At 49.1% G+C, this 21,776-nt stretch overlaps 1 protein-coding gene across 1 annotated transcript in view; it reads right to left on the bottom strand.

Moving 5' to 3' along the window:
* TENT4A (terminal nucleotidyltransferase 4A) overlaps nucleotides 1-21,776 on the bottom strand; it is a 694,370-nt gene that overhangs the window by 168,704 nt on the left and 503,890 nt on the right. Inside the window, exon 8 of the mRNA XM_086965283.1 lies at nucleotides 3,767-3,893. Coding sequence (XP_086821409.1) covers nucleotides 3,767-3,893 — 127 coding nt within the window. The remainder of the gene's footprint in view (nucleotides 1-3,766; nucleotides 3,894-21,776) is intronic.

Here is a 21,776-nt window from a genome sequence, read left to right as displayed (position 1 = left end):
TGTATCTTTTTTCAGAGGGCTCCCTTTAGGGAGACTTGCCCGCCCATTCTGGAGATTTATCTCTTTGTTGGGGAGACCTTCCTCTGGTCTGAAACTGTTTTTCTCTATGAGTGGTTTGTTTATTACCCTCCCACTTCTTTTGAGAATTGAGATTATTTTTAATGAGTCTCTTCAGGATTTTCAATTAGTTGGGGTTTTACTGGTTTTCCTCTCAAACTATCTCTGCCTAATTCTTAAATACGATTTTTCAATTATTTTAGCAAGCTCAAAAGGTTGGTCCGTTATATCCGTCTCTTTCAATTTTTGGCGGATTGCCACACATGCAGCTTCTCCTTTTATGTTGGGTAATAATATAGCCGAGACTTGCTTAAAGTCTTTCAGTAATTTCATACTTCCAGTTGAAGCAGGTTCTGGACCGTATTCATTTTGAATCTGTCTTAGTACGTCTGGTATCACCGCCATAGACGGAACACCATGTGTTTTTGTGTAGATAGAAGCAAAGCCTGTGCCCCAAGTGTCACAGTCCTCCACATGTGGTGCAATCCCCATTGGGAGACAGATAGTCAGAATTCTGTGTTTTTCGTGAGGGGTAGTATCAGGAAATACTGCCTCAGATATTTTTTGAGCTAACCAGAATGGAATTTGTTCCCATTTTGCAGGTGTTTTACCAAGACATGATTGTATATTATGTGGTATAATCTTGTTTGTGTTCCCCTGTTGAGGGGTGTTTTGTGGAATTTCAATTGCAGGTTGGACTGTTGAAGTCTGCATGACATAATGGACCAATTGTCTATGAATTTTAATTAGTTGTTTAGCTGAACTAAAAGTTCTCTGTCTGACATTGTTTCAATGTCCGGATGTGGTGTGTAGCTGGCTAGAGGACCAAGCCTGGTAATGTGATTTTGAGGTTTTAGGGCGCCATTAAACCAGAGCAGGTGCTCTTGGTATATTAGTGGAATTTCAACTTCCTCGAAAGGAGAGTATTCCGCTGGAGCTTCCGCTATTTTGAAGTAGTGGAAGCATGTGCTGCTGGAAAATTTATCCAGGAATAGAATACCTCTGTCTGCCGAAATTCATGTGCCTCTACCACAAATATGACTGTACCACCTCTTGATGTTACTCCATTTTCTATACGTTTTATAGTTATGGTTTCTCTAATATTGACCGGGATGAGTATTGCATACGAGTCGCGAGTTGAGCTGCTAGTCTAGCTCTGTCTCTTTCGTCCTCACGGTCTGACATTTTTACTGACAGAAAGTTTGCAGAGCAAGTTTTGAGGAAACAAAGATTAGGTGAACAATATTTTGGAACACTATCCTTCAACGTGGACTATACCAAAAAGTAATACATAGGATTCTCATCCTACTAAGTTCTGGCGGATATTAGCCTTTTACCCACTCCAGACGTCTATTGGAGTTTTTACGGGAAAAGGGGTCTGTGTGAAAAAGCACGACTGAGTTACTCTAGTATCTTGCGTTAGATTATCGCCTTACCAAACGTTAGGCGCCATGTAGTGTAGTTCCTATTTTCTCAATAGGCTCTGCGCATTGGAATAACAAACGATAGTTTAGACGTAGGACTGAGGTCTACTAGGTCTCTATTGAATAGGTTAGATTTAATTAGGTTTGCCAGCTAGCTCAGAGGTCACTAGAAACTTTCTCGAATGAACAGGGAGGAGTTAACTTCCCTGATTAGACAAGAAGGGATTAGCTTCTGACAACCGCATAAACATGACAACTTTGCTCCCCCAGAATAAGGAGTATATCTCCAGAGTGGTGTGAAAACAATAGATATCTATTTCACTCAGTCAACCGTGCATACTTAAGTTTCACCAGAGTGCAGAGAAATAGAGAGACGGGCGTTTTCAATGAAAGGTTATTTATTGAGCAGTCTTCTTTCTCATGCAAGAGAAGTGAATTGCTACAATTGCAATACTTGTCATGAAGTAAAGTGCGTACAGTAAAACGAGTATTATGAAATAATACTGTAAACGCATTGATATGGTTTCTGAGCCATATGATACTTAAAATGTATAAAATATATACAATTACATACAATGATGAAAGTTGACTAAACTTACTCAACTGATGTTTCTAAATACGCCTACCCCAGTGTACCTAACCTAAGCCTAGAATGTGGGAAGGAGTAAAGGAGTTTTTAAGTTAAGTTAGTTTTGCCAAGAATCTGACTCAAGAATTCTCCAAGGATCTAATCAGTTCCGTACCTTGATTTTAGAATGAAGGAGGTCTTTTATCTCGCTCTCAGGACTCGATCTCCCAGTAACCCGCAAGGGTGACTGGAAACACTGGAGCTGGATTTTCTCAGCAGGAGAAAAAGACAGCGTCTTTCTCAGTGCGTCAAATGGGAGGAACGGCTTCATACGGCAATCGCATCAGCTGGGCTTCAGATAAGTAGATAGCCGCTCTGCTCCAAACCACTGTGTGTTGCGTAAGGCAAACGCTGGTATATTTATACCTGGAAGGTGCCGTGTTTGACGTAAGGTTGGACATAAGACGTCAATAAAAGAGGTCACTAAGAACTGATCGTTCTTTCGGACTTGCAGGAGTTCTAGGACAAATCAAAACAAAAGCATGGGGAATTCCCAGGTTGCTGGAGGTTTGGTTTGTTAAAATAACTCGTTGTACTTTCTAGGAGTCTAAGGAAGTAGCCTTGCCGCATTTGGACTGCATTGGCTATGACTAAATATGGATATGATTATTATGCCTTTATAAGGATATGATTTGTTATAACCACATAAGGGCATAAATCGGGAATATTTAATTAGGGTCCTAGATACGTTCACAACAGTATCATGACTGGGATGGAAGTAGTAAAGTAAGTGTTTGGATCCTGCTTTTAGATCTTCCTCTTACTACATGCCTCTGAAGCCATGAAGAGACTTCTCAGAAAAAATGGCTATTCTGGGGATTTTTCAGGAAATGTAGACTAAAATAAGGCAGAACTCTGTCTCACAGCTGTAGGTGAGTGAAAAATTGCAGGACTGAGGATTTCTTTTTTAAAGATAAACTTTAGACAGCTCCAGAAAATTCTGCATCACTGAAAGTGCAGTAGAAAATCTGGCAGTACAAAAACCCTGTCAGGGGAAGGATGAAGGTGCTGCTCTGGCTGAAGTGTGGGTCATAAAAAGAGGGAGTGCTTGTGTGTAGTAGATAGCTTTTTCAATGTTATTGACAGTAAAGCACATTGCATTGTTAACAATGGGTACCAAGGGTTCCCAGCCGGACAAAAAATTAAAACATGTGAATGAATGAACAAAGCAATGCTGGAGAACTACTTAGAACATCCCTTTAGAACTGGAAAGGAAGAGGGGCAAAATGTAAAATGTTCATTACAAAGTTCTACTGTTATGAATTTTAAATCCGGAATTCTTCCTACAAACTTAATTTACAGTCTCTATGACTAACAATGATAGTAGGGATGATCATATAAAATAAAATATACGTCCTTGCACCTTAGTTATAAAATTGTCTAAATCCATTTCAACCACTTGAACTTGCTAGTACAGTCAACTTCACAAACATGCACATATTACTAGTAAAAGGAATATATTGCCCATTGCTAGTAAGCAATCATTGTAGACTAAAAGAGTAACACTTTGTATCTCCATCACAGTATGCTAACCACCAAATTCCAACAAGAAAGACTTCAATAGCTGGAGTTATCCTTGAAATTAAAAGACAGGTTAACAGGATGATTAACTGAGTTTCATCTGAGAAGTCAAATGTTATAACATAATAAAACTTACCTCTCAAGGTCTCGATTTGGATACAGTCTTGCGAGTGGCGATAGTGCATGAGTTAGGACAAGGTAGGCATAATGAAAGACCTGCTGGACATGCATAGCACCGTAAGAACTTCTGCCTACATCATTTCCTGGAAGAAAGAAACTTTAAGTGAGACATGTGCACAATGAAATCACAGCTTTTAAATGGCTAACTTTCTTAAAGGGTATTCTGTATAGATTTATTCTCACACCAAGTGCAGAGTTTTATTAAAACTATTTATGCACTTGCCTATAAACTACTGCTGAAAAACCAAGTCCTAAAAGCTAAGTGGTCAACAAGTGGTGTGTTAGAAGAAAACTGTCAAACACCAAATTGCAACTATAAAAGATGAATGCCCAGCTAGCCAAGTTATTTTTAAACGCTGGTTTGATTTTCTACTACGCTACTCGTGGCAGGAGTGGAAAATATCAAACACAAAGCGGAAAGGTAAAATGTATATACAACAATGCCACCCCATATCAGTGAAAAAAGGGTTAAAGCTCTATCAAAAACAATCATAGGCAAATCAATATGTTAAACGATGGATGGCAGCTTGTTGGCTTTGTATTTGTTTATGTTGGGGGATACTGTTTAGCCTTCGACAATGGACTAAAAACAAAAGAACGAGTTGCTTACCTTTGGTAATACTATCTGGGAGACTCTCCATCTAGCCACAGATTACTTTCTGGCCCTCCCATCCCCCTCCATTCTGCCAACTGCCTTCTCACATTCTAAGATCCATTGCGAGCTCACTTTGGCACATGGAGCCTCAGCTTGGCTCCATGCTTCTGGTGTGGAAAAAATAGTCAAGAAATGATCAGTGCACTGGGGGCTACTATATCGACCATGCATGTAACTACTGACGAGGACACCTCGTGGAACTGAACGACCCTCCTTCACGGCATGCAGGGAGGACTGAAAAAAAAGAAAACGGATCCAGTCTGATGCTTGGGAATAATTCTATAGCAAAGAATGTGCAAGCTAGATAGTCTCTACAAGTTAGTAACTTGCAGTTAACTTGTTTATCTGAAAGAGTCTTCCAGACACTTAACTTAGTATAGATACCAAATCAATCACTCCCTGGAAGGGGGTTTGTGGACTGTTTCAAACTAAAGTCCTGGAAGTTCGAACAGTCAAAATGCCTATCTCACTGGACCAGTCTGTCGAGGCAGTAGTGTGTGGCCAACATGTGCAGTGATGCCCATTTAGCGGCTTAAGATTTCCAGGACTGGGGCTCTTCTAGCCAAAATAGTGTTCACAAATGCAGCTCGAGCTTGTAAGCCTTTAGGAGCCCGTTTCTTGGCTATTTCGTAGAAAATCGTGAAGCAGAGGATGAGCAGCAGAAAGTATTCTCTTCTGAAGGAATTCTTTGATACAGTAAAAATAGAATATTAACGCTTTCATTGGATCCAGACGGTGGAGTGGGGGAAAAAAGTTAATTAGGGTGATTTTTTGCCAGATGTAAAAAAAAGTGTGACCACCTTTGGTCGAAAGGATCTCTAGTTGGAAGAACCAACTTGTCTAAGAATTAACTGTAGGGAGGTTTAAGCAAAAGTGCCTGCAATTCGCTAATGCTACTGGCAGAGGCTATCGCCACAAGGACAAGTTTTCAGAAATAAGATCAGCAGAAGCCAGCTGCGCATCTGCTCAAAAGAAAAACATTAAGTAAGAACTAAATTCAAGTACCATTACGGCCAAATGAAGGGCCTGGAAGTAAAGATATGCTGCAAACCTTTAGGCAATATAGACACAAGTCACTTGAACAAGAATAGCTGGTCCGGCAACCACAGGAAGGTAGAAATGGCAGACAGATGCCTTTGACTGCACCAAAAGAAAGGCCTTCCTGGGCCAGGGAAAGGAATAACAGAAGAACTTCAGACCAAGGGTGCAAGACAGGGTATCAATTGATTTTGATTAAACCAAGCCACAAACCGGTCCCATTGGCTGGCACAGATGGTTTTAGTATAACATCTGGCTGCCAAAATGATACACACTAACTGTTGCCGCTCAACCTCCAAGCATAAAGATGGAGTGTGGATAGGTTTGGGTGCAGTACCCTGACCTGTTGCTGCAAAAGAAGATCCTCCAGAAGGGGGAGCCATACTGGAGGCCAGATGATCATGCTCAGCAGTTTGGTAGACCATGCTCTCAATGCACAGCCCAGAGTTACTAAGATAACTAGGACCTAGTTGTTCCAGATATCGAGAACTCTGGAAAGGAGTCCTATTGTTGTTAAGGTATACTTGAGTTCTGATCTCTGCTCATGACTAAAGGAGTCGCCAAGCGAGACCTGCTTTGAAAACTCCAGTGTGCAGAAGTGCTGACACTGAGTTTTGGCAGTAGTGAACAAATCTAACTAAGGCTCTCCCTAATCTTGTAAGAGGCTTTGCACCACCTCCGGATGCAGACACCATTCGCAATACGCTAGACATTGAAATACGCTAGACATTGAAGGCGGAGTTAGTCTGTTCTGGAGTTCAGAGCACCCACCAGGTGGTAAACCACCGGGAATATGTACTGTTTTCCAGCCATGTCGTGATGTAAAGCTTCTCGACAAAGGGTCCACAACACCACCCTCATTTGCTTAATGTAATAACACATGGCGGTGGTCTAGTCAGTGAACACCTGAACTAGCCTTCCCTTGATGAAAGGAAGAAGGCTTTCAATGTCCAACAGCTCACTCTCAGTCCCAACAGACTAGTGTGGGGCAGATTCTCTGCCATAGACCAGAGGCCTCTGAACTCCATCTCTTCCAGGTGGCCATCCAAACCCAGAAGTTACGCATCTGTCACTATTGAGAGATCTGAATGGGGAAGAGAGGTCAGCCGTTGACAAGATAGTGGTCCTTGAGCCACCACCACAGGTCTTGCAGTTCCCTTCATTATCTGCACCAGGCCAAAGATAGTCCTCTCCTGCTGTGCCCATTAGGTCTTCATGTCCCACTACAGAGCCCGCCTACGCCACTGGGCACGTTTTACCAACAGGATGTAGCAGGCGATGAGGTCCAACAGTCTCAGAGTAAGTCTAACTAAAATCCAGAATAGAGACTGAAACCTCAGAATCATAATAGCCCAAATATCTTGGGTTCGCTCCGGAGGATAAGCCTGAAATTACAATGTATCCAGAAAAGTTCCAATGATTGTCTGAGAGAGAGTCAGGTGTGACTTGGAGCGTTGATCGTGAAACCCAGCGAGTGCAGGAAGTCCACCATAGCCTGGAGGTGGGAGACTATGTGGCAAGCCCACTTTTTACAGCCAATCATATAGGTAGGGAAAGACTGGCACCTCTGACCTCCACAGATGTGCTATAAGCACAACCATCACCTTTGTTAACACCCGAAAGGCACTGGTAAAGCCAAAGGGAAGCACAGAGACCTGATGCTCCTGGCCCACCATGAAGTACTGTCTGTGGCAAGGCAGTTCTAGAATGTGAAAATAGGCACCCTGCAAGTCCAATACTACCATCCAGTCTCAAGGGTCAATTGACGAGACCAGAGTCAGGGTGGGCATCTTGAACTTTTCATTTTTCAAGAAGTAATTGAGAGGACACAAATCTAAGATAGGACAGAGGCCTCCAGCCTTCTTTGGCAACAAAAAGTAACCGGTACCACCACCATGACCTTTTGATGCTGGCACCTTATCGATGGCTCATCTGGGCAGAAGGGCTAGTACTACCAGTCGCACGACCACATGGTGGTACTCTGTCCGATGATATGGGAATGGAGGGAGTGGCTGTGGGGTTTGGAGAAGGAGGGTGTACCCCTTTGAACAATCTGGAATTTTATGTAATCTCCCTTCACTGATGCAGATAGTATTGGATTCTGCCGGCAACTGGATGTACAGAGGGCAAATTAAAGAGCCTAGGACTATGTCACTTCCCCAGGGAGTGGGATGGGGTTGAACAGGAGCAAATTAGGCCGAACTCGGATTTTGGACCCACGTGGTTTGAGGGAGATGCATACTCATGCCACTAAAGTACAGTGAGAAGCAATATGGACAAAACACGCAGTCTCAACATAAAAAATAAGTGAGAGCAGACAGTGTGGGCACAGCAAAATAATTAGTGATGAAACAGCACTCCGACAAAATGAGGCGGGGAACAGCGGGAACCAAGCTGAGGCAGCGGCCCTGGAGAGAGTCACCAGACCCTGATCTTATCACCACTGACCAGGAAACAGTTGGAGCACAGTGGCCTTCGCCATGCAAGCGTAACCATGTGTGCTTTAATCACGCATATGTGTGGTTAAGGCAGTGTGCAGTCTAGCTACTGGCTGTTACAGGGATGGAAGGAGGAAGACTTCGCCAGGAAGAGAGGCACGGGATGCAGTGAAGTGAGTGGGGCTGTGCTGGGGGTAGTTTTCAGGAGTAGTTTACCGGGCTGTGCTGCGGTAGGTTGTAAATTTTGGAGCTGTGGCAGGGAAGGGGGAATTTCAAGGCTGGGGGAGACTTTGCCAGGAAAAAAAAGCAGAGGAAGCAGTGAGGTAAGTGGAGCTTTGCAAGCGGGTACTTTTTAGGGCTGTACTAAGGGTAGTTTTCAGGGAAGGGGTCAGTATTGTTAGCAGGGATAGAGTAATATAGTTCAGGGCTTAGGGGAAGGCGGAGTAGTTTTTACAGCTTAGGGGGGTTGGGCTAGTTTTTTTAATTAAGGGTTAGGGCGTCAGGCCTAAGGGCAGTGAAAAGGGGTCGGGATAGTTTAAGCGACAGCGCGGTGGGGGATGGGGGTTTGCCAGGCAGTGCGGGTTAAGGGGCAGTTTTCTGGGTTCTGCTAGGAAGGTGGGGGGAGGTGTACTCAGGGCCATGCTGCAGCAGACGGAAGTTTTGGAGGCTGTGCTGCGGCAACAGGATGGGGGACCTCAACAGGAAGAAAGGCAGAGGACACACTGATAAAAGTTTGACTACGCTGGAGGTAGTTTTCAGGGCTGGAGGGGGAGGGGGGGGGGGGTCGGGATGTTTTCAGAGCGAGTAATTACTAGGGCTCAGGACAGGGGCTTGGGGTAATTTTTTAAAATTAGGGGTTAGGGTGTTAGCCCTAAGGGCAGTGGAAGGGGTTGGAAGTTTAAGGGTCAGTACGGGTGGGGGGGGGGGGGCAGGGGGGCTTTTGTTGGGTAGTGTATGTTAAGGGGCAGTTTTTTAGGGCAGAGGAAAGGGTAGGTTTTAGGGCTTTGGGGAGGACAAGGTAGTGTTTTAAATTTGGTTTTTAGGCCCAAGGACAGTGGAAATGGTTGGGGTAGTTTTAGGAACAGCGTGGGAGGGGGTAGGGGTAGTGTATGTTAAGGGTTATGGACTGCACAGGCGTGGGCCGGGTAGTGTATTATGGGGCAGGTAGGGAGCTTGTAGATTTGGGACGGAGTGGGAGCAGTGGTGAGCTTAGCCATGCATAGCCCTTTACCATTTATGCCTTTAGCATGTAATTGCATGGTAAAGGCATGTGTGATACAGGAATGCATGGATAAGACATTTGTGGTTCGGGCAGCGTGATAGAGGCACACCTGGTTCACCCATCCTTGCCCATCATACAACCCCACTGACCTGTTGAAGTACCTTACACAATAGAATGTACATAGAGTAATTTCATTTCATTGTGACCTACAGTACATCGTGACAGTCATCACCCCTGTCCACTACAGATGAAGCTCTTCAACCACATGCTTTGTGCACTTAAAACTGCATCATGACACTGTCCTGGCAGAAAAAGGTTGTTTGTATCAGACACTATACTCAACAACTGCAACGAGTATGGATCTGTTCTTGGCATGTAGGGCTGCTGACATTCATATCTGTGCATAGATCGCCGCCTAGTGTTGGGTCTGGATGATTGCACATTAGAAGAGTTTTCGAAGTATCACGAGATAGGTGGCTCCTCCCCTGGACTACAGTGTGCATGGGCATCGGCTCCATCCTCAGATTGTTTTTAGCCATTGTGGCCAAGATGGAGTGAAACTAAGTGACTGATGACCATGCTAGAAGTATGTGTGAATTCTGCAGCTGCTACAGGCTCCGGGGAGGAGGGCGGGCGATATGAATGTCAGCAGCCCTACATGCCAAGAACAGATGCATACTGGTAAGTAGCATATTCGGTTCGAGGCATGTGGGCTGCTGGATTCATATCTGTGCATAGAATACATAGCAGTCACTCCATTAACGGCGGCCGCCTGTGCCAGCTGCAGGAGTTTGGAAAAGTGTTTTTAGAACAGCCTGTTCTACAGCTGCCTGCTGTTTGGAGTGCACATCAACACAATAATGCTTTGTAAATGTGTGTGTGGTAGACCATGTGGCTGCTCTACATATGTCCTCCAAAGGGATATTTCCAAGGAATGCCTTGGAGGCCCCCAACTTTCTGGTGGAGTGGGCCCTTGGTGGAATGGTGAGAGTACGTTTGGCTTTCAGATAGCAGATCTGGATACATTTAACGATCCACCTAGCTATACCAGCCTTGGAAATGGGGTTACCTTTGTGGTGTGGCGCAAAGGCAACAAAGAGTTGTTTAGTTTTTCTAAAATCCTTGGTCCTATCGATGTAATACATCAGGGCCCTCTTGACGTAAAGACTCAGGATTTTGGAAGAAAACAGGCAATTCAATAGTCTGGTTAATATGGAATTGAGACACAACCTTAGGAAGGAATTTAGGGTTAGTGCGAAGCACTACCCTGTTCGAGTGAATTGGAATAAATGGCTCTTGGATAGTTAGCGCTCTGTAGTACACTAACTCGCCGCAGCGATGTAATCGCTATGGGGAAAGCCACTATCCACGTCAAGAATTGAATCTCGCAGGAATGCAGTGGTTCAAAGGGGGGACCCATCAGCCGGGTGAGGACCACATTGAGGTTCCACTCCGGAGCTGGTGGAGTCCGTGGAGGAATGACTTGTTTGAGTCCTTCTAGATAGGCCTTAATGGCAGGCACTCTGAAAAGTGAGAGGTGCTGCCTGTTCTGGAGATAAGCAGCCATTGCGGATAGATGTATGCGAATGGAAGCATAGGCCAGATTACATTTGTACAGATGGAAAAGGTAACAAATGATATTCTGAATAGATGCATCTAGCGGGTTAATGTTGTGGTCAGCACAATAATGCAAATGCTACTTACCAGTATGCATCTGTTCTTGGCATGTAGGGTTTGACATTCATATCTGTGCATAGATCGCCACCTAGTGTTGGGTCCGGATGATTGCACATTGTTGTCCTGGAAGAGTCTTCGAAGTATCACGAGATAGGTGGCTCCTCCCCTGGACTACAGTGCGCATGGGCATCGCCTCCATCCCCAGATTGTTTTTAGCCATTGGCAGAGATGGAGTGAAGAATGTGAGTGATGACCATGCTATGAGCATATGTATATATATGAATGAATACTGCAGCTGCTACAGGCGCCGGGGAGGAGGGTGGGCGATATGAATGTCAGCAGCCCTACATGCCAAGAACAGATGCATACTGGTAAGTAGAATTTGCAGTTCGAGGCATGTGGGCTGCTGAATTCATATCTGTGCATAGAATACATAGCAGTCCCTCCATTAGCGGCGGCCGCCCGTGCCAGCTGCAGCAGTCTGAAAAAGTGTTTTTAGAACAGCCTGACCAACAGCTGCCTGCTGTTTGGAATGCACGTCTACACAGTAGTGCTTAGTGAAAGTATGTGTGGTAGACCATGTGGCTGCTCTACAGATGTCTTCTAAGGGAATATTACCTAGGAAAGCCATAGAGGCCCCCAACTTCCTGGTGGAGTGGGCCCTCGGTGGGATAGTGAGAGTGCGCTTAGCTTTAGCGTAACAGATCTGAATGCACTTTACTATCCACCTAGCAATCCCCGCTTTGGAGATAGCGTTTCCCTTGTGGTGCGTGGCAAAAGCAACAAAAAGCTGTTTGGTTTTGCGAAAATCTTTTGTCCTGTCTACATAGTACATCAAGGCCCTTTTAACATCAAGGGTGTGGAGCATGCGCTCCGCCAGCGTCTCTGGGTTTTGGAAAAACACCGGCAATTCAATTGTCTGGTTGATGTGGAATTGTGATACCACTTTGGGTAGGAATTTAGGGTGGGTGCGTAGCACCACCCTGTTAGCATGTATCTGGAAGAAAGGTTCTTGGATGGTGAGCGCCTGCAACTCGCTAACCCTCCGTAGCGATGTGATTGCTACTAAGAACGCAACCTTCCAAGTCAGAAACTGAAGCTCACAAGAGTGTAGTGGCTCAAAGGGAGGACCCATCAGCCTCGTAAGAACCACATTGAGGTTCCATTCTGGAGCTGGTGGGGTCCTTGGTGGAATGACCCTTTTGAGTCCTTCCAGAAAGGCCTTGATAGCAGGGACCCTAAAGAGTGACAGGTGCTGCCTATTCTGGAGGTATGCTGCCATAGCAGACAGGTGAATGCGGATGGAAGAGTACGCCAGATTGCATTGATACAGGTGGAAAAGGTAACAAATGATGTTTTGAATGGAAGCATCTAGCGGGTCAATATTGTGGTTCGCACAGTAGATGACAAACCTCTTCCATTTAGCCGCATAACAAGCTCTAGTAGTGGGCTTCCTTGCCTCCCGAATGATGTTCATGCAATCGGGAGGAAGATTGAGGTAGCCAAACTCTAGGACTTCAGGAGCCAGATCGCCAGGTTGAGCTGTTGCGGATCTGGGTGCTGAATGTCGCCATGGCTCTGCGTCAGAAGGCTGGGAGTGAGATGAAGCCTTTGATGCGGCACCACGGACAGTTCTAGAAACGTGGTGTACCATGGTTGGCGAGCCCACGTTGGAGCAACCAGGATGAGAGTCATCGAGTGCTGCCTGAGCTTGCGTGCCACCAGCGGTATCAGAGGTGCTGGGGGAAAAGCGTACGCAAATCTGCCTGACCAGTTCATCCACATCGCATTGCCCTGCGATTGCGGGTGTGGGAACCTGGCGGCGAAGCTTTGGCATTTTGCGTTCTCCTTTGTGGCGAACAGGTCTATCTCTGGATGACCCCACCTTTGGAAGTACGGTTGGAGTACTGATGGATGTATCTCCCACTCGTGCATCTGATGGCTGTGCCTGCTGAGCAGATCCGCCATTCGATTGTCCTTGCCCGGGAGATGCTCTGCCATGAGGAAGATGTTCCTCTGAATGGCCCACTTCCACATGCTCTGAGCCAGATGAGACAGCTGTGGAGAGTGTGTGCCCCCCTGCTTCTGAATGTAGTACATGGCCGTCATGTTGTCCGTCCGGATCAACACGACTTTGTTGCACAGATTTACTTTGAACGCCTTTAAGGCCATGAAGATTGCCATCAGTTCCAACACATTGATGTGCATCTTCCTCTGCTGTAGTGTCCATAGTCCCTGCACAGTGTAATGGAGTACATGCGCTCCCCATCCCAGGAGAGAGGCGTCCGTCGTCAGGATAATCTGTGGGACAGGCTCTTGGAATGGTCGGCCTTTGCAAAGGTTTTGTGGATTCCACCAATGCAGAGAGTTGTATGCCCGACCGCTCACCAACACTAGGTCTGTCAGTTGCCCATGAGCCTGAGTCCACTGACGTGCTAGGCACTCCTGAAGCGGACGCATATGTAGTCTCGCGTGCGGGACAATGGAGATGCAGGAGGCCATCATGCCTATCAACTGCATAAACACCTTCGCTGGAAGCGAGTGTTGGGGTCTGAACCGTTGGATCAGCGCCTGGATACTGGCAATTCTCACTGAATTTGGCTGCGCAGTGGCCGTCAGAGTGTTGATTGTCGCGCCCAGATACTGTCGCACGTGGGCGGGCTGGAGATGGGACTTTGGGTAGTTCAGAGAGAATCCCAGATCGTGCAGGAGATGAATGGTGCGTGACACATGGTCGACGCACTGTCGTTCTGTCCTTGCCTGAATGAGCCAGTCGTCTAGGTAGGGATAGACGTGGACGTGCTGGCGACGGAGATGCGCCGCCACAGTCGCTAGGCACTTTGTAAATACCCTTGGTGCCGTGGTGACCCCGAACGGCAGGACCCTGAACTGGTAATGCTGGTCTAAGATCGTGAATCTGAGATACTTCCTGTGGGAAGGATGCAGGGGGATATGAAAATAGGCATCTTTCAGATCCAGCGTAGCCAGGAAATCCCCCTGCTGAAGCAGGGGAAGCACCTGCTGCAACGTGAGCATATGGAAGTGCTCCGAGAGGATGTACCAGTTCAGGGGCCTGAGGTCCAGGATTGGCCTGAGGGAACCGTCCTTTTTGGGAATCAGAAAATACAGGGAGTAAACCCCTGTTCCCCGCTCTTGCAATGGAACGAGCTCTATCGCCCCTTTTTGCAGCATGACTAGAACTTCTTGCTGCAACAAGGTCAAATGCTCGCAGACATAGGACGGCTTCTTGGGGGCATGTCCGGTGGAATGGAAGTAAGCTCTAGACAGTACCCGTACTGGATAAGAGACCTCACCCACCTGTCCGTGGTGATGGTCTTCCACGCCGGCAGGAACTGCTGGAGTCTCCCCCCGACCGGTGTTGTATGGTCGGGGGGCAGTGACAAGACGTCACTGTTTGTTGGTGGTGGTGGACCTGGAGGCATTGTTTCCACGTCCCCTGCCCTTGACATTATTGCCTCAGTAACCACCTCTACCCTTGTTGTTGTACGAGGTTTGGGTGTTACTTTTGTAATATTGCGTGGACTGGGATGCCTGCCCCCTTGAGGCGCCTCTGGAGTTTGAGCAGCGAAAGGAACCACTCCGAAACTGCTGACTTTGTAAAGCCCCCATTGATTTGGCGGTTTCCGTATCTTTTTTCATTTTCTCCAGGGTGGCATCCACCTCAGGTCCAAACAGGTGGTCAGGATTCACTGTTTGATTCAGTATCGTAGTTTGGATGTCGGGTTTGAACCATGAAATTCTAAGCCAGGCATGGCGTCTAAGCAACACACTGGTATTGACAGCCCTGGAGGCTGTTTCTGCCACATCCAGTGCACATTTGATGGATGCATTCGTAATGAGTTTTCCTTCCTGAATCAGCATCTCTCCTGCCTCCTTGTATTGGCCAGGCAAGTGTTGCAGTATGGCTTCTAAGGTGTCATAATGGGCCCTATCATAACGTGCAAGCAGGGCTTGGGTGTTAGAAATTCTCCAGATATTAGCTGCCTGTGCAGCAATCCGTTTGCCTGAAGCCTCGAAGATCTTGGACTCTTTGTCTGGGGGAGGAGCGTCACCAGTAGTCTGAGAGTTCGCCCTCTTCCGAGCGTTGGAAACAACCAAGGAGTCCAATGGCAAGTGTCCCCTGATATAAGTAGGATCCGTGGGCGCTGCCTTATATTTCCTGTCGATGCGAGGGTTGACCACATGTGCCCGTGTGGGCTCCTTGAAGACCTCCGTTGCATGTTTAAGCACCCCCTTGAGCATCGGCAGCGTTTTGACTGTCTTTTCAGCTACAGAGAAGGTGTCGAATAAGAAGTCCACATCCACGGGGTCAGAGTGCAGCTCGACGTCGTGGTTAGCCGCAGCTCGCTCGATCAGAGCATTAAAGGCCGCCGAGTCCTCCGTCGGGGACGTTTTGGCCGCAAAAAGTTGCGTGTCCTGACCCGATTGCGGGTCCTCCGTGTCGCCTCCGGCGGACCAAGGTTCGTGCTCCTCCTCCGGATCCGAGTACGCCGGATAGGTGTACTCGGAATCTTCTTCGTCCGCATCGGCTGCGGGGGAATGCGTCGGCGAGTGTTCCAGGGCTTGTGGGGACACAGGTTCCACCAGAGCCGAAGAGGCCGCAGAGTCCCTTTTGTTTTTGAGAGGGATCTTAAAATGTTCCAACGCCGGCTCCGTCGTGATCTTCCTCTTGAGGAGAGACAGTTTCCCGGTGTTGGCGTCGATGATTACCTCACGACGTTCCTCTTCAGCAAGCGGCTGGAGCCGAAGCTTCGACACCACCAAGGCAGCTTTCGGCGTCAATACGTCCTTCGAGGGTCCGCCCTGTTTCGAGGCAAAGGCCTTCGGCGCAGACTTGGGTGGTAGGGTGAAACGGATAGGCGTTTGCTCCTTCGCAGGCTTAGGCGTGAGCGTAGGCGTGACAGCGTCCTGAGCGGGAACCACACTGTCCTTCCGTAGCCGCTGCAGGGATTCCACTACCTTCTTCAAGGCCGGAGAGGGCTTGACCGGTCCGAGCGACCCCTCGTCGTCGAGAGCCTGATCGCCGGCAGTCACTTTCTTCGGGGCCGACGCCCCATGCTTATGAGCGTCGTCGCCCTGACGCTTCTTCGGAGCCTTCTTCGGGTCCACGACCCCCTTCGGAACCGACGCGGCCGCGTCGGACGATTTCGCCTTCGGCACCGACCCCGAGGACTTCGGGTCGGCCATTTTGGCGTGGCTCTTTGAGTTGGCCATCTTGACTTCCTTGGAAGTTGACGCCTCCAGAACCACCTTCACAAGCTCAACTTTCGCTTTCGGTTTCGCATCCGAGGGTGCGTGACCAGTTGGCTTCACTTTCGTTTTCTTCAACGTAAGTGGTGGTTCATGAATGTCCGTGACCGGGCCCTGAGGCGGGGACGTAGGATTCATAGTTAGATCTTGGGTAAGGCCCGAAGGCGATCCCTCGACCTGGGCCGTATGAAGGGGAATAACCCCTGAGTCTGGTTGGGGATGCTCCTCCTCCGAGCTATCTCCCATCGTGGCAAAAGCCTGATCGTCGTCCCCTACCTCGTCGGTGACTTCGTCAAAGTTCTCCTCACGCGCGTCGTAGGTCTCCCCCTCGGACGCGGGGCTAGAGCCCGAACCTTGCCCATCGTCTTCTACCTCGACAGATTCCTGGAATATGTCGTCTGGTGGGGGCGCCGCAGTCGATAACTTTGCCTGGAGCCTATGGGCTCGAAGAATCTTCAAAGTCTTCTTGCTCCGGAATTTCGAACACGCCATGCAGCTGTCTTCGTGATGATCCGGTGACAAGCATGTATTGCACACAGGGTGCACGTCGAGGTGTGAATATTTGGAGTTACACACCGGGCACTTCTTAAACGGAGTCCGCTCCATAGCAAAAGTGTAGGCCCGTCCGCGCCGAGAGCACGTGGAAGGGCAGCAAGAGATCGGAGCTGAGAGTCAGAAGGTAAACTCGTACGCAACTATACCGACGCCCAGCCTAGAGACCTTTTGGTCTCGATTAGAAGTTGAACAACTATCGGTTCCGACCGAGGGAACCGAAACACATCCGAACCCAATGGCGGAAAAAAACCAATCTGGGGATGGAGGCGATGCCCATGCGCACTGTAGTCCAGGGGAGGAGCCACCTATCTCGTGATACTTCGAAGACTCTTCCAGGACAACAATGTGCAATCATCCGGACCCAACACTAGGTGGCGATCTATGCACAGATATGAATTCAGCAGCCCACATGCCTCGAACATGACAAACCACTTCCATTTTGCCGCATAGCATCCTCTGGTGGTGGGCTTTCTTGCCTCCCGAATGATGTCCATACAGTCAGAAGGCAAGTGCCGGTAGCCAAACTCTAAGACTTCAGGAGCCAGATCGCCAGGTTGAGCTGTTGCGGATCTGGATGCTTAATGTCGCCATGGCTCTGCGTCAGAAGGCTGGGTGTGAGGCGTAGCCTCTGATGCGGTACCACGGACATTTCTAGAAACCTGGTGTACCATGGTTGGCGAGCCCACGTTGGAGCAACCAGGATGAGAGTCATCGAGTGCCGCCTGAGCTTGCGTGCCACCAGCGGTATCAGAGGTGCTGGGGGGGAAAGCGTATGCAAATTTGCCTGACCAGTTAATCCATATCGCATTGCCCTGCGACTGTGGGTGTGGGAACCTGGCGGCGAACCTTTGGCATTTTGCGTTCTCCCTTGTGGCGAACAGGTCTATCACTGGATGACCCCACCTTTGGAAGTACGGTTGGAGTACTGATGGATGTATCTCCCACTCGTGCATTTGTTGGCTGTGCCTGCTGACCAGGTCCGCCATCTGATTGTCCTTGCCCGGGAGGTGTTCCGCCATGAGGAAGATGTTCCTCTTAATGGCCCACTTCCACATGCTCTGAGCCAGATGAGACAGCTGCGGAGAGTGTGTTCCTCCCTGCTTTTGAATGTAGTACATGACTGTCATGTTGTCCGTCCGGATCAACACGACCTTGTTGCACAGATGTACTTTGAAGGCTTTGAGTGCCATGAAGATCGCCATCAGTTCGAGAACATTGATGTGCATCTTCCGTTGCTGTTGCGTCCATAGTCCCTGCACCGTGTAATGGAGTACATGAGCTCCCCATCCCTGGAGAGGATGATCTGTGGCACAGGCTCTTGGAACGGTCGGCCCTTGCAAAGGTTTTGTGCATTCCACCAATGCAGAGAGTTGTATGCCCGACCGCCCACCAACACTAGGTCTTTCAACTGCCCGTGAGCCTGAGTCCACTGACGTGCCAAGCACTCATGAAGCGGGGGCATATGTAGTCTCGCGTGCGGGACTATGGAAATGCAGGAGGCCATCATGCCTATCAACTGCATGAACACTCTTGCTGGAAGCGAGTGTTGAGGTCTGAATTTTTGTATCAGCGATTGAATGCTGCTGACTCACTGAATTCGGCTGTGCTGTGGCCGCCTGAGTGTTTATAGTCGCACCCAGATACTGCCGTATATGGGCTGGCTGGAGGTGGGATTTTGGGTAATTCAGTGAGAATCCCAGATCGTGCAGGAGGTGAATGGTGTGGGACATGTGGGCGGCACACAGCTGGGCTGACTTTGCCTGGATGAGCCAGTCGTCCAGATAAGGGTAGACGTGAATGTTCAGTCTCCTGAGGTGCACCGCCACTGTCGCCAGGCACTTTGTGAACACCCTGGGTGCCGTGGTGACACCGAAAGGCAAAACCTTGAATTGGTAGTGCTGGTTTTGTATGGTGAACCGGAGGTATTTCCTGTGTGAAGGGTGCAGTTGAATGTGAAAGAACGCATCCTTTAGGTCTAAAGTTGCGAGAAAATCCCCCTGACTGAGCAACTGGAGCACTTGCTGCAGGGTCAGCATATGAAAGTGCTCCGACAGGATGTAATGGTTGAGTGGCCTGAGGTCCAGGATGGGCCTGAGGGACCCGTACTTTTTTGGTTTTAATGACAGGGAGTAAACCCCTGTGCCTCTTTCTCGCATAGGCACGAGCTCTATTGCTCCTTTTTGCAGCATAACGGTGACTTCCTGCTGCAATAAGTGCAAATGCTCGGCCGACATAGGATGGTTTATTGGGGGCATGTTGGGTGGAGTGGACGTTAACTCCAGACAAAAACTGTATTGAACAAGTTTCCTGACCCACCTGTCTGTGGTGATGGACTTCCAGACCGGCAGGAACTGCTGGAGTCTCCCCCCGACCGGTGTTGTGTGGTCGGGGGGCAGTGACAAGGCGTCACTGTTTGCTGGTGGCAGAGGATCTGGAGCTGTTTCCACGACCTCTGCCCTTGGTGCTGTTACCACGATATCCACCTCGACTCTTGTTGGTGTATGTGGACTGAGTGTTGCCCTTGTAGTACTGCGTGGACTGGGAGAGCTGGCCTCTGGAAACGCCTCTAGTGCTTGAGCGACGAAAAGACCCACCCCGAAACTGCTGGGACTGTAAGGCATCCATGGATTTCGCAGTCTCCGTGTCCTTTTAAATTTTTTCTAGGGTGGTGTCAACCTCCGGGCCAAACAGGTGATCTGGGTTGACTGTTTGGTTAAGGATGGTGGTTTGGATTTCTGGCTTAAATCCAGAGATTCTCAGCCAGGCATGTCGCCGTAGCATAACGCTAGTGTTTATAGCCCTGGCAGCGGTATCAGCCGCGTCCAGAGCGCACTTAATTGAAGGGTTAGAGATCAGCTTCCCTTCCTGAATCAGCATCTCAGCCGCCTCCTTGTATTCATCAGGCAGGTGCTGCAACAGGGTCTCCAGTGTGTCGTAGTGTGTGCCCTGTCATACCTCGCCAGAAGCGCTTGTGTGTTAGAAATGCGCCAGATGTTGGCTGCCTGTGCTGCTACCCTCTTCCCCGATGCCTCAAAGACCTTGGATTCTTTGTCGGGGGGAGGAGCATCACCCGTTGTCTGAGAATTAGCCCTCTTCCGGACATTCGAGATGACAAGGGAGTCCAGAGGCAACTGTCCTTTGATGTAGTTAGGATCAGTAGGCGCTGACTTTTATTTTTTCTCAATCCTAGGGTTTATCACCCTCGCCCTGGTAGGTTCTTTAAAGATCTCTCCAGCATGTTTTAAAACACCTTTCAGCATAGGCAAAGTCTTAACAGTTTTTTCTGAGACTGAGAAGGTATCAAAAAGGAAGTCTACATCCACAGGGTCAGCATGGAGCTGGGCGTTGGGATTGTTAGCTGCCCGCTCAATGAGGGCATTGAAAGCTGCAGAGTCTTCTGTAGGGGACGTTTTTGCAGAAAATAGTTGAGGGTCTTGTCCTGATTGAGGATCACCTGGATCACCACCAGCGGCCCAGGGTTCGTTGGTATCCTCAGGGTCTGTATAGACAGGATAACTGTACTAATCCTCATCATCCCCCTCTCCAGCATCCACATCAGAATAAGTGGGCAAAACATTATGAGTCTGTGGAGAAAGTGGTTCCACCAAGACAGGAGTGGAAGCAGAGTCCTTTTTCTTCAGAGGAATCTTGTAGGACTCCATTGGACGTTCTGGGGCAATTTTCCACTTGTGGAGGGAAAGCCTGCCCGTTTCGGCATCAACGAAGTGTCCTGATGCTCGTCCACTGAAGGTCGTCGAGGATGTGGGCCGGGGACCACCGCTGACAACTTCGGCGCCGAGGAGACCTTTTCGGGCACGCTGGCGACCGCCTTAGGAGCGAAAGCCTTCGGCGCCGTCTTTGGCGGCAATGTGAAATGGATGGGCATGGACGCCTTCAGTGGTTTCTCCAGCCGTTTCGTAGGCGGAGGATCCTTCGGACCGACCGACGCGGTCCCATCCCTGATGCGCTGCAGGGAGTCAGTCACCTTCTTGGTGAACGCGGCGGATGGACGCGCCGGTTCAATGGAATCCCTCGAGGCCTCACCTGGAGTCGACTTTCAGGTTGCGTGGCCTTGTCCTGCTGACGCGGAGTAGCGAGAACCTTCGGGTCATCCAGCCGTTTCTTCGGGTCACCGAGAGCTTTCTTCGGGTCGCCGATAGCCTTCTTTGGGTCGCTGAGGCCCTTGCTGGTGTCGACCGTCTTCGGCGTCGACGCGCTCGGCTCGACCACCTTCACTTTAGTCTTCGGCGCGGCAGACTTAGTCTCGACTCCCTTGACTTCAGCCTTCGGCTCGACAGGAACCTTCGGCGCCGAGGGCTCCGAGGCCTTGGAGCCGACCAAAGCGATGCACACTTTCGCTTTCGAGGATGGCACCTGTGCAGTGTCTGGAGTCGAGACCGTAGGTTTCACTTTTGGTTTCGTTTTGCAAGGGTGTGGCTCAGCAGCAATGTCTGTGGCAGAGCCCGAAGGCGGGGCCGTAGAACCCATTGTAAGATCTTGGTTAAGGCCCGAAGGCGATCCCTCGACCTGAGCCTTATGAATTGGCATGGCCCCAGAGTCAGTTTGAGGAAGCTCTTCGTCCGAGCTATCCTCCATGGCCCCGAGGGCCCCGTCGTCGTCTCCTACCTAGTCGACGACTTCTTCGGCCTCGATCATCTCTGCATCCGCGTCGTAGTCGACGTCGAACGCGGGGTTCGACTCAGTAATGTCCTGGATAGATTCGTCCTCGACATCCCCTGCATCGAAGAAGTCCACAGGCGCCGGTGCAGCATGCTGGGCCTCCTGGCGCGCAGCTCGTCGAAGCTTAAGCGTCTTCTTGGACCTGAAGCGTGAACAAGCCATACACTTGGCTTCATCGTGGTCCGGCGACAGACACTTGTTGCACACCGGGTGAACGTCAATGTGGGGATACTTAGAGTTGCAGACGGGACATCTGTTGAATGGACTTCGGTCCATGATGGACGGTCGATAGGTCTGGAGCGCCGACTGGGCCTTCCGCGCCGAGAGCACGCGGGTGTAGTGAATCCGGCTCAGAGCAGAGCTGGAAGAACTAAGAACGAACGCAAGACTATACCGACGTATTAGACTAAAGATCTTTTGGTCTCAAGAA

The sequence above is a fragment of the Lissotriton vulgaris genome, chromosome 4_1 (genome assembly GCF_964263255.1).
Source record: "Lissotriton vulgaris chromosome 4_1, aLisVul1.2, whole genome shotgun sequence".
Classification (NCBI taxonomy): domain Eukaryota; kingdom Metazoa; phylum Chordata; class Amphibia; order Caudata; family Salamandridae; genus Lissotriton; species Lissotriton vulgaris.
Note: the sequence above shows the minus strand (reverse complement) of the source record. Positions and strands in the feature narration are given on the sequence as shown.